At 42.6% G+C, this 12998-nt stretch overlaps 1 protein-coding gene across 1 annotated transcript; it reads left to right on the top strand.

The window, feature by feature from the left end:
* The first annotated feature begins 755 nt into the window (after positions 1-755).
* LOC128421906 (aldo-keto reductase family 1 member C3-like) lies at positions 756-11276 on the top strand. Its single transcript, XM_053405232.1, has 9 exons — positions 756-1011; positions 1617-1784; positions 2444-2560; positions 3359-3436; positions 3684-3806; positions 6483-6592; positions 8898-9063; positions 9704-9786; positions 10669-11276. Exons 1-9 carry the CDS (start codon positions 925-927, stop codon positions 10709-10711), a joined length of 975 nt encoding a protein of 324 aa, XP_053261207.1. The 5' UTR covers positions 756-924; the 3' UTR covers positions 10712-11276.
* The last annotated feature ends 1722 nt before the right edge of the window (positions 11277-12998 follow it).

Here is a 12998-nt window from a genome sequence, read left to right as displayed (position 1 = left end):
TTTGGGGCAGGGGCCCGGTAGGAATTTTGTCCATCTGGATGATTGGCTGGGGCCATTTGGTTTTTGCTTACTGCGTAGCAAATCGTCACAACTTGCAAGGTTCGTGGTTAGGCATTGGTTTAGGGTTTGGTTGGTTGAGGGGCATGGATTGGCTGTGCCTGCCCCTCTAATGCTGCTGCTGCAAGGGATTCCGTTAAAGGAATCGGGGGCTAACTATTGCTTGTCCACTCTGTCAAGGGGGCTCGGGCCATAGCAATGAGCTCCTAGTTGCATTTGGGGAGGGCTGAGGGCAGGTTCCCTGCTCCGACGCTACCCCCAAGTGTATTCCCCTTTTCTGACTTTTGCATTGTGCGGAATGTCAGTCTGTCCCCCATGGTGGGGGCTGAAAGTCGCAACCAATGCCTAAGCAACCACTCACAAATTTGTATTTTAATAAAGTTGTGGCCAAAATTATGCCAAAAAATCTTAAACAAAAATTCTGTGTGATGTGTGAGTTATTGGGGTGGCCCTGGGGACCTCAAAACGCAAATGCTTAACTCCGCTCACCCCTCTGCTTTCCTTTATTGGAATGCAAAGAAGAACAAGAAGAACAGGAACAAGAACAAGAAGAACAAGAAGAAGATAGCTATTATCTATCCTGTAAAAGCAATTCTGAGAATACAACAATGTAAGCTGCTAGTGTACCAAAGGACATTCTGCTGAAAATTACTGATAAAAATTTGGGCATAGGTTAGGAAGTGTCCACGTCCTTCTCTCTCATTTCCTCAGGGCATTTGCTTAGTCACTCCCCTCCTATCGTGCCAAGAGAAGACATTTCATTGGAGACACAAATTCATTTTTCTCACTTGAGTTTTTCCTTTTGACACAAAAGTGTTGATCAGTTTCAGCCGGGAGCCAAGAACTGAACAAGCACAGAAGCAGAAAATGGCACTTAGCAAAGACCGTGGCATTACAATGAATGATGGGAACAAAATACCCATATTGGGTTTTGGAACTGCTTCCCCAGGCACTGTAAGTAAAACATTTAACTCTCACAATTGTAGTGACTTGTTTTAGAAGAGCAAAATGCCTGCCAGCTGCTGGGTGCTTCATCCATTGCAAAGCACAGCACGAGGTACCTCCCCTGATCTGAGAAGCCAATTGTGCATGAGAACTTCTTGGGTCACAGCAGCCAAGAATACAACAGATGCTTTGCAGCACATAAAGCACTGCTTCTCATTCAACAAGGGTCCTCAGCCAGCAGAAACAGGAGCAAATAATGTTTTGTGCAAGACGTGGATGGTTTGTAGCTGAGAAACAGTTTCCAGTGTGAGTTGCTGCAGGGTTCAAAGTCCCCGGTGCAAAACTTCTAGTGATATTTTTAAAAATCTTTCTATAGAATTGTAAGTGCCCACTATTACTTTTGTTGGGAGTAACAATATTATCCAAAATTACGAGCCATTAGCTCACTGTTCTGGACACTTCTTCTTTACCTTTGATGTGTCTAGTCCCTGGGACTGAGGGGGTAGTTTGACAATGTCCACTGACACTCATTGTGACTTACAGGTACCCTCTGATATAAATTTCCCCACTGAAGCAGAGACCTTGACTAACCTTTTCACCTTTTCAACCGGCAGGTTCCAAAAAATAAGTGTGAGGAGGCTACAAAGATAGCAATAGAAGTCGGCTTCCGTCATATTGATAGCGCATATGCGTACCAGAATGAGGAGGACATTGGAAGGGCCGTTCGTGCGAAGATTTCAGATGGAACAGTAAAAAGGGAAGACATTTTCTACACTGGAAAAGTGAGTTTGATATTTTTTATTTTTTATTTTAAAGGGTAGAATATAGTGCCTGCATCATGATGCAATTGCATATTTCACAGACATTATTTAACAAAATCAGAGCAAAATGCCTCTCCCTATATAAACCTACCCAGATTCTATGTTCATCCTCTGAGGCTCTTCTTCATGTGCCTCCTCCTTGTGAGGCTCGGAGGGCAGCAAAACGAGAACGGGGCCTTTTCTGCATGGCTCCCCGTTTGGGGAATGCTCTCTGCAGGGAGGTTCATTATACACCTCTAGGCACCAGGAGAAAATGTTCCTCTTCAACCAGGCCTTGGGCTGATTCATATTCTACACCCTTTTTAAACCTGTTTGGGGGAGGAGGGATTCTGTTTTGACTATTTATTTGTGCTTTTATCTTGTGTACCACCCTGAGAACTTTTGATGAAGGGCAATATAGAAATTTAATAAATAAATGGTAAAAATATTGTTTATTAGCAGTAATGGTTTTTTTAATTACTTTACCTCACCACAGCAATTCAGCATACTTTTCAGAACAATATTTGAGTTTGCCCTTAACACTGTGCACACCAGAATAGTCATCAGCCGCAGCTAAATTGTCTGAGACCTGAAAACTCTATGGCTGTGTGAAAATATAAATCTCTTTATATTTTTGACAGCTCTGGAGTACCTTCCACCGCCCAGAGCTGGTTCGGAAATGCATAGAAGAATCGCTGAAGAAACTCCAGTTTGACCACATGGATCTGTTCATAATTCACAATCCATATTCTCTGAAGGTAAATAATTATTGATGTCATAATGCAAGTATTGAGTACAATATTTGAATGGAGGGGGGAGAGAGAGAGAGAGAGACTACTAAAATATTTGATAACCTCAAGGAACATTGAGATTTGTCATTTCCTAGAGATGCTGACAATTCTCTGCTAAACCATATCTCAATCAAAGAATGATCGCTCCCAGATTTGGGGGAGAAACCATCCCAGTTAAAGAAAACATTTTCATATACTGATGACATTAACTACATGGGCATCATAAGAAAGAAATCATCTGCATAGCAGGACTTGGCGAGGGAGTGAGGGAAGAATAAAAAGGGTTGGAGAGATGGGGAGACAGACCTGTACAGAGAGGGAAGACAGTTTGTTCTATGGGGCACAGAAAGAATTAAAGCATGTTTGGGGAACCTGTGGCCTTCCAGATGTTCCTCAGTTGCAACTCCTATCATCCCTGATCATTGTCCTTGCTGGCTGCAGCTGATGGGACTTGGAGGCCACCAAAGCCTGGAGATCCACTGATTCCCCACCTCTGGATTAAAAGAGACAATACTGAGTTAATATTGCAATGTAAATATTTTTTTCCTGGCTAAAATAGCACTGCATCCCTCTTGAATAAACAAGAATGTGAAATGTGGTGCTTGTGATTTGAGTTTCCCACAGATGCCTGCATTGTGACATCGGCAATTGCATGTTTCATTCCCTTTTTTCTATCACTGTTCATTAGTATTAGATAGTATTACAGAGAAAAGAGAACTTCTAGGCCTGACCTGCACTTATTCCCTCCGCCTCCTTCTTTTCCAGCCTGGACCAGATTTACTTCCCACAGGAGAAGACAAAAAAACAATTTTTGACAATGTAGATCTTCGGCAGACATGGGAGGTAGGTGCCTGGGATAAGGAAATCCAGCCCTTGAGTAATTCAGATACAGAGCACAGTAGCCTTCCACCAGAAGAGGCATGTCCAGAACAATGACTCACACAATGGCTCCTATGAGAGCTGGTGAATTATTGCACACTCTTGGGAGTATATGAGTTAGCCTCTAATCTTAATCTGGGGGGGGGGGGGAGTGTGGTCCCAGCTATTCAGCAAACACCACTCAACAAACATGTCGTGTTTTCTTTGCCAGGCAATGGAGGCGTGCAAAGATGCTGGCTTGGTGAGGTCCATCGGAGTGTCCAACTTCACCTGTAAGCAGCTGGAAATGATCCTGAACAAGCCAGGATTGAAATACAAGCCAGTGATAAACCAGGTCAAGTGTAATCGCCTTTTGTAGGGGTTTGTTCCAAACACTGTTGAAAGCTTCTTTATTTAAGCTCTTTTTGCACGGACAGGCAGAGACCCCCCAACCCCGGGCAACTCCCGAGTGGAATAATGACTAAAGACAACATGTTATGGGATTAAAATTTGGCCACAACTTTATTAAAGCTTCATATGTAGGGAGACCTTGGCTTAGGCATTGGGCGTTTTTCCCTCCCAGTCCCCAGCCAGGGATCTGTGGAACAACAGGGTTATCCAGAATGTGTGGGGATTGGGCTGGCTCTGGAGAACGTCTGTTCAAGCAGAGAGCCCGCCCCCCATTTCGCCACCCTCGCAAGGGAGAGCAATGACAACCTATTGGCGTATGGCCAATGCCTCCCCTCAAAACAACCCCTTTAACGGGGAACCCTGGGATTGCCACCGCAGGGGGTGCATGGGTCACCGCTTCAAACCCCTCCCCCCAATTTAGGGAAGATAGACTAAAGGATTCTGCCCAAGGCCTGAAACCGCAAAAGTTGTGACGTTTTGCTACGGGGAAGGCAAAACCTGCCAATGCAGGAAAATTCCTTTCCAGCCCTTCAACAGCGACCATAACGTAGCAGCGTCTACATACCTGTGAAGAAGAGGTTAGCCTGCAAAAGAAGGCTTAACTGAGGGAAGGCAGGGTGGGAGAAGCTCTGAAGCCGACTGAGAACTCCCAGATAAGTTCCGCCCACTATTGTGTGGACAGGGCGATCCCTCCCCTTACCTGGCCAACTCTCTCCTGGCAACGCCTCCCCAGCTGGGATTTGGTAACTAGCCCCCTGTGTTGCAATATAGACAAGCTGAACAATATAACACAACATGATGGCCAATAACAATGGCACTAAACACTATAGACTAATACAAATGATCAGAAATTACAACCAAAGTTTCTAAATCTTCTTCACCAGTCACGCTAGAATAATTCAAAAGTTTGATATATACATAATCTGTCACCAAATATCGCTAGATAACCAATCTGTTTCCGGATAACCAATCTGTTTCCGGATAACCAATCTGTTTCCGGATAACCAATCTGTTTCGTTCAATGCTTCATCAGCCAATCTTGATCGATTCTTCATCAGCCAGACTTGTAAGAATTAATATGAGAAGGATGCAGTTCAATTTCTTAACAAGCCAATCCTACATGTAAACAAGTATAAACGCTGTAGAAAATATGCTCTGGGTCAGTGCTCATATGATACTGTACTCTGTATTAGTCTATAAATAGTGTTTAGTGCCATTGTTATTGGCCATCATGTTGTGTTATATTGTTCAGCGGGATTGGGTAACTGGCAGAGGTAGGTGGCTACCTCTAGGTGTCCTTCCTGGGGGGGTTGAATCTCGGTTGTACTGCCAGGAGCCACACGGGATCCGGGGGGGGGGATGTGCACGACCACACAAAAGGTGCCCCCCATTTGATGTGGGAAGTGGTCATTGTGAAAGGACCTTTGTTTTGACAAACACAGCCATTCTCTGAAAAAACTTGCTTAAGGCTATAAGGTTGCCAATCCAGTCACAAGAAGATATGGTTATGAGTTGTGGGGTGGACTCCCCTAAATTCCTGGAACCAGTAATGGGTTCTCATTTAGTCAAGACCTCTGAATCCTCAGACAAAAGAAAGTGTGGAGAAGTCCATCATGTTTGAAACAAGCATATCAGGTAGAAGGAGGCCTGCAAATCATCAGGGCCCACACAGCCTCTTGTGGGGACTCTGGAAGTTCTCAAGTGGGGAGGGAGGGGCCTTTGATTTAGGCATCTAGGCAAAGTTGTTGCACCCAAGCAGCCCAGATTCACTTGGACACTGCTGAATATCATGTAACCAATCAGACCTTTCTGCTCAACATAGAAAATTCAGAGAGTGAGTGGGCAGAAATAGGGACACTGCAGGGAGGACAGTGTGCCCAGGATATTTCCAACAGGGCTGGAGTGACAGGAGATTGAGGGGGAATAAGCCCTGTCCCCCATCTTCAGCTAACACACATTTCATGGATAAAGAGCGTGGCAATGGAAACCACAAATGCTTGAACGGTCATCTAAAGATTCTGATACATCAGAAAACACAACACACGTTAAGAAAAGTAACAACTGGATTGTCAGGATTGTAGAACCCTCATATAAGAATCTGCCGCTGTCCGAAGAGCACATTCCAGCAGAGTCAGAATAGAAGGAGGAGGGAGAGAATGGAATGCAAGTTGCCAGGGAAACAAGCAGACAAGATCTTGGTGAGGGGGGAGAAGATAGAGTGTGGGAACCCACAGAGAGTGGCAGCTTGTCAGAAAGGGAACATGAGCCAATCAGCTACAGACTTAGCCAGAAGGGAGGCTTACAAGACAGAGAGAGGGAGAAGCAGCACAAGAAGAAGACATACTTCCTTTGCTTCTTCCGTAGTAAGAGAAAGGGAAACCAGAGTCCAGTCGAGTCATCGTAGGCTGTTATGGAGGCTGCTCGGGAGTCAGCTGCCGGACTTTCCGTTGGTTCTTTGCAATAAATCATCCTTTTTAATTAGCCGGACTCATGCGTTTTAAGTGCCTCTGACATGGATATTTCAAGAAATAATAGCATGGTCTTTCCTTTGTTTCACGGTATTCTTTGTTTCATCTGAATTCTCACTTTGGGGCTGTGTTGGGGGATTTTGAATCCACAGGTTGAATGCCATCCTTATCGGAACCAAAGCAAGATGCTGGCTTTCTGCAAGTCAAACAATATCATCATGGAAGGATATAGTGTCCTGGGATCCCAAAGGGATGCAAGTTGGTAAGAGAGGAAGCCAAAATCTCTCATTCCACAGAGAGATTTACAAAGCTCTTCCCCTCCCATTTTAGACATTCTCAGAAACCTTCCCATTGCTGAAGTGTTGTTGTTTTTTTCAACTTAATTTTTTATTAGTTTTCATCAAACATACATTCATTGTATTAATACATCTCATACATAACATTAGCTCTGTTGAGCTTTGGACTTCCTTCCTCCCCTTCGGTAAGTATCATATATTTTCATTATGTCACGTATTTTATACATTCATCTATTTTATCATAAGATGTTGAAGTTAATCAAATCCTGCCAGTGTCTTTAAAGATTTACAGTTGTCTCTTATATAATCCAAGTATTTACTCCAATTTTCATAAAACCTTTGTTCATCCTGATCTTTTATTCTCCCCGATATTCTAGCCAGTTCCGCATAATTAATCACTTTGACCTGCCATTCAGTAATAGTTGGTATTACTTCTTTTTTCCAATTCTGGGCTAACAGAGTCCTTGCTGCTGTCGTGGCATACAGGAATAGGTTTTTATCTTTCTTTTTAACATCTTTTCCAACTAGTCCCAGTAGAAAGGCTTCGGGGTTTTTAAAAAAAGTATACTTAAACTTTTTTAAAGCTCATTGTAAATTAATTCCCAGAAGCCTTTCACTTTACTGCAATTCCACCACATATGGAAAAGATCTCCTTCTACCTCTCCACATTTCCAACATTTCTTATTTTTCATTTTGTACATCTTTGACAGTTTTACCGGCGTGAGGTACCACCTGTATATCATTTTCCATACATTTTCCTGCAATGCCGTACAAGCCGTAAATTTTAAGTTCACGTTCCATAGTTCTTGCCAGGCTTCTAATTCTATATTATAACCAAAGTCTATGGCCCATTTAATCATAGCCTCCTTCACCTCTTCATCTTTAGTATACCAATTTAATAATAACTCATATATTTTGGACATTGTTTTATTTTTGCTTTCTATAGTATCTATGTGAAATTTTGATTTTTTATCTTCAAATCCCATCCTCTTTTTATCTTCTTTTAATATTGCATTAATTTGATGATATTGTAGCCATCCACTCAGTAAATTCTCCACTTCTTCATATGGCTTTAACTTTGGGCCTTGATTAGTTTTCCTAAGCAATTCTTCATATGTAGATCTGTTTCCTTCCATATTAATTTTCTTAATGGTTAATACATCTATTGGAGATATCCACCAGGGGGTCTTTCTTTTTAGTAGATTTTTATTTCTCTCCCATACCTCATACAATGGTCCCCTAAATGCATGGTTTAGAAATCCTCTGTGAACTCTAACTTTATCGTACCACAGGTACGAGTGCCACCCGTACCTGTTATCATGGCCTTCTAGGTCTAGGAGATCTGGGTTGTCCAACTTTAGCCAATCTCTCACCCAGGTTAAACAAGCAGCTTCATAGTATATCTTCATGTCTGGTAGAGCGAAGCCTCCTCTTTCTTTTTTATCCACCAAAATCTTCATTTTTATTCTTGGCCTTCTGCCCTGCCAGATGAATCTTTCTAAAGTTCTCTGCCATTCTTTAAATTGTTTAAGTCCTCTGATCACAGGGATTGTTTGGTACAAAAATAACATTCTGGGTAGAATATTCATTTTAATCACTGAGATTCTACCTAAGAAGGATAGTTTTTTTATATATATAGCTGATTGACTTCTCCCAAACGAATGTTTCTAAATGTTGCAGGCAGGGGGCTATTTAATAATTTCTGCTTCTGAAATTCCGTGCTGTTTTTCAATCATGTTTACATTATCTTTAATGTTGATTTAAGCAGTAAAATGGGAGAGATGAAAGGGCCCTACACCCAGCCTTGCATTTAAATAATTATAGCATTTCTCTTTTTACATAGATTGTTTTGTGTGTCTCAGAATTATAAATTGTATTGTTTTTATCTATATTGGAAGCCACTTAAATGCTTATTTTTAACAAGTGGGACCAGCAACAAATATTGAGTTCTCCTTCAAGACAATGAGCTGTGCATTCCTCCAGGATCCTCCATTTCATTTGAACATCAACTCTCCAGCAGGCACACAGGATTCTTTGGGCCTTTCTTTCCTGCCTTAGCCCGCCTGCCCCCCCCCCAATACAGATTGTATTTAAGCAAAGAAAAAACCTCTCTTAAAACATGAATTAGTTCAAATCAGCTAACTGACCTTTAAATACAATTTACATAGCATATATTGGATGGACTAGGACAATACTGTATTAATTTTAGAGCCAGATATATATATTCTGGACACCAGAAACACACCTTCTCTCCATGTTGCTTTCCGGCAGGATAGATCAAAACACTCCTCCCCTGCTTGAAGACCCTCTGTTAGTTGCGATCGCCAAGAAGTACAACAAAACCCCAGCTCTTGTGGCTATTCGCTACCAACTGCAGCGTGGCCTGGTGGTCCTGGTGAAGACCTACACCAGAAAGCGAACTGAGGAAAATGCCCAGGTAAAGCAGTATATATTAATCCATTTAAAAACAATACCGAAAAAGCAGGTCATTTGGACACTGTGATCTCACGGGTCACATGACACATGCAGGAGTACGGGAGCGAAGATGCACATCTTGGTTTGGGGACTCAAGAAGTTGGAGGAGTTTCCAGCAGTGAGTATTCAGAAGAATCACTGCCTCAGACCATGAAGTCAGAGTGCAACCATCATGACTAGCTTCCTTTGGTATTCTTATCCACCATGAATTTGTCTAATGTTTAAAGTTGGTGGCTGTCACTGTTCAGTGGTTTAGCTATGCACTGCATGAAGAACTTCCTTCGCTGGACTATGACTTCCCTCATCCCTGACCATCATACATGATGGCGAAGACTGATGGGGAGTTGGAGTCCATCCACATCTGGGGGGCCACCGTTTCCCCACTCCTGTTCTATTGCAAACCTACATTACTATGCATATAAAATTCCCTCAATGGGAGGCCATCTGGACTGAAGCTGTTGAATGAAGGAATTGAACTTTGGAAGGTGGTAGCAAAGTTCGCTTTGGTATCTCTGTTGCTGGAAAAAGGTGCACAGCTCTGAGGTGCAAAAAGAAGGCATGAGGTAGAAGCACCTCAGCATTTTATTTTCTCCCCCTGACAGGCATTTACTTTCCAGCTGTCTGAGGAGGATATGAAATCCATTGATGGCCTTCACAAAAGCATGAGCTTCATAAAAATGGATATGTAAGTCATATGTAAATAGTGTGCATATGGATACATAAAAGTGGTTCACTCAAGAATTCACATTGCGAGAGCAAAAGGAAGAAAAGATCTGGCATCCATCTCTTCTCTTCATAGAGAATTAGGTGAAATTATAGAAGGAATAACTGTGGAAACTTTCTACGAAAGCCCCATGCATTGTTGGAGTGGGGTGCAAGTGTATGGACAAGTGTCCATGTCGCAGAATCATAGAATTGTTGACTTGGAAGGGACCACGGAGGTAATCTAGTCCAGCCTCCTGCAATGCAAGAATCTTTTGCCCAGCATGGGGCTCAAACCCATGGCCCACAGATTAAGAGTTTCCAAGCTCTACCGACTGAGCTATCCCAGTCCTATTTGACCCTAGACAGGCTTCCAAATACCCTTGAGACCAATGCCATACAATGATGTGTTGACATTCCCAGGAGCATTTTTGATGGGGGAAAGATGGCTGCCTCATGCATTACTGCCAGTAAGGGACTCCCAAAACAGCATTTGTCCTTCTGCCCCTACCTGAAAGTCTCGAAAAGGCGCTGGGGAAGAGGAGGGAGACCTTTGACCCAACCCTTTTGTACCACTTTGATCAGCAACCAGGGCTGTGTTCATCATCTAGGGGTTATTTTCTCTAGTGAGAAGATGGACATATGATCATCCCAATATTTCAAGTTTTAGATTGTAATATGGTGGACCATTTTGACTTTCAGCCTCCCAGATTTTCAGCAGGGTGGGCATTTGATGGCAAACTCTGGGAGCTTATAATGCACTGTGCGAAATGGTCTCATGAGGCAATGGCTGGCAACAGATCAATTTTTGTTGCTTGTACATCTTCCAACCCTTGAGTGTTGACTCTCTTTTGTTTTGTTTCAGGTTTGCTGGTCACCCAGAGTATTACCCACCAGATGTGGAATAAGGACTCGTCTCCCATCTCTAATTTATCTCCAATTCTTAGGAACCACCATAGTTCCATTGCACTCACAGAATCAAAAATATGTTTCAGCAAAAGTTAAATCTACTCTAACAGAGCTTTGCAAATGATTTCTGGCTTTAATCTGTTGGTAAAGGGGAAATAGGGAAATACAAGGAACCTTGTTGTTGACACTTTCAGAGCTACCTGTTTCCACTGCACACATGTTGGTTTAAAAAGCATTCCCTGTGCTGGAGTGGCAAATTTAGAAGTGTGGAAGCTTATAGGTACATCCATATGCTCTGTCCAGAAATGCAGGCAACTGTGTTAATCCTCATATACACCAGCATGCATACACCCCAAAAGAGCTTCAGTATATAGTATATTTCATTAGGATCTGATGACAGTCGTATAACTCTATTGAATTTTAAACAGATTGAGCTTTAATCATCTTCAGACAACTGACAGGCAACCCATAGATTTCATGTAGAAATGCATACAATTTTGCAAAAAAGCATTACCATTTAAACCTCTATCGTGAAGCCGTAACCTCATTAAAGAAAAGAAAGTATACAGCCTCTGCTACATTGTTTTTCCCATTCTCTAATTTATTCTATGCTAATCTATTGCATCACAAACAAAACCCTTTCTACCACATCACTAACTTGTCAGACCATGAAAGCTGCATCAGTTATCCGATGACTTCATCTGATGAGGCCATTGCATCTGCTGTGGAAAAGGTGATGGATCTACATTCCCCTGTGTTCCTCCTCCAATACACTGTTGGTCATTCCCTCTGCCCGGGGACTCCTGAAAACTGTGGCACTATGAAGGGGCTGTCACCTAAAGATGTAGGTACTTTTGTCTGTACATCTGCAAAGTCCATTTAGTCAGAAAGAGAACAAACAATGCTATTTCTTTATCTAGCAATATATGCATTGGTACAACTGCTTGAAATAATAAGACAAGGAAGGGTAGAGTTGTATTTGTGGCAGCTTTCATCTGAGCATGGATTGCCATAATCAGAACTCGTATCCACACTGTAAAGATAGGAATGCAATAGCCTGGTCTTCTCCTTAGGGTATCCTGGGTAGTCCCATTTGGTGAACTTAAGGTTTGCTAATAGAGAAATTTCAGCATCTTGACTAAATGACTCAGGCATAGGCGCCAACTCCACTCATCTGACTGGGTTGCCCCAACCACTCTGGGCGGCTTTCAATATATATAAAAACATTAAAAATTAAAAAACTTCCCTACACAGGGCTGCTTTCAGATGTCTTCTAAAGTTTGTACAGTTAATAATCTCCTTGGCTCGGGGATCGCGTAACTCCATACCCTCCGTTAAAAATAGGGGTTAAACCACAGAGCCTAGGACTTGCCGATCAGAAGGTCGGCGGTTCGAATCCCTCCGATGGGGTGAGCTCCCATTGCTCGGTCCCTGCTCCTGCCAACCTAGCAGTTCGAAAGCACGTCAAGTGCAAGTAGATAAATAGGTAGCGCTCCAGTGGGAAGGTAAATGGCGTTTCTGTGTGCTGCTCTGGTTCGCCAGAAGCAGCTTAGTCATGCTGGCCACACGACCCGGAAGTTGTACGCTGGCTCCCTCGGCCAATAAAGCAAGATGAGCGCCGCAAACCCAGAGTCAGTCATGACTGGACCTAATGGTCAGGGGTCCCTTTACCTTTACCTTAAGGAAAAGCGGGACATTCCAGGATCAAATCAGAAACCAGCATGGCTTCTGTTAATCTGGGACTGTCCCTGGAAAATAGGGACATTTGGAGGGTCTATTACATCCTTTTCCCCCTCCTTGGCATACTGAGCATTCTGCTTTATGAAGTCAACAGACGCCTCCACATATTTCATTGGTTATTTTGTTTCTGAGTATATTTGTTTCAGTTCAATACCTCTGCCTGGAGATCTGCTTAGCTTTGAGGCCTACTTCTCCCATGTCTAACAGTTAACATGTCAAAGTTTATGACAGGTCTCAAAATAGTTTTATCAGAACAATATTAATAATAAAGAGATGAAATCTTTTCTCCCCCATCAGTCAACTATCATTTGCCCGGCAAAAGCAATGCTAAGTCACCAATCAAAGCCATTGGTGTTTAGGAAGACACTGTGGTGAAAATTAAGAAACTTCGGTATAGTTAACATGTGCCATTGGTAAGCACTGCAACTCTTCGTTGGAATCAAATTAATCCAAAGTCTGGAGCAAGATAGGGAGTGTCCCTGCCCTTCTTTCTAGCTTCAACAGAACACTGGCTTAGTCACTTCCCTTTCATCATATCTAAGGAAG

Source organism: Podarcis raffonei, chromosome 10, assembly GCF_027172205.1.
Source record: "Podarcis raffonei isolate rPodRaf1 chromosome 10, rPodRaf1.pri, whole genome shotgun sequence".
NCBI classification, from domain to species: domain Eukaryota; kingdom Metazoa; phylum Chordata; class Lepidosauria; order Squamata; family Lacertidae; genus Podarcis; species Podarcis raffonei.
The sequence above is the reverse complement of the archived record's forward strand: the minus strand, read 5'-3'. Positions and strand labels throughout refer to the sequence as shown.

What these genes read in the sequence shown, in the direction of transcription:
- LOC128421906 (XM_053405232.1), top strand. Translation starts at nt 925, where the DNA reads ATGGCACTTAGCAAAGACCGTGGCATTACAATGAATGATGGGAACAAA. An exon ending in GAACTGCTTCCCCAGGCACT is followed by an intron (nt 1,012 to 1,616) that starts GTAAGTAAAACA and finishes TTCAACCGGCAG; the next exon opens with GTTCCAAAAAATAAGTGTGA. An exon ending in ACAAGCCAGTGATAAACCAG is followed by an intron (nt 3,807 to 6,482) that starts GTCAAGTGTAAT and finishes TTGAATCCACAG; the next exon opens with GTTGAATGCCATCCTTATCG.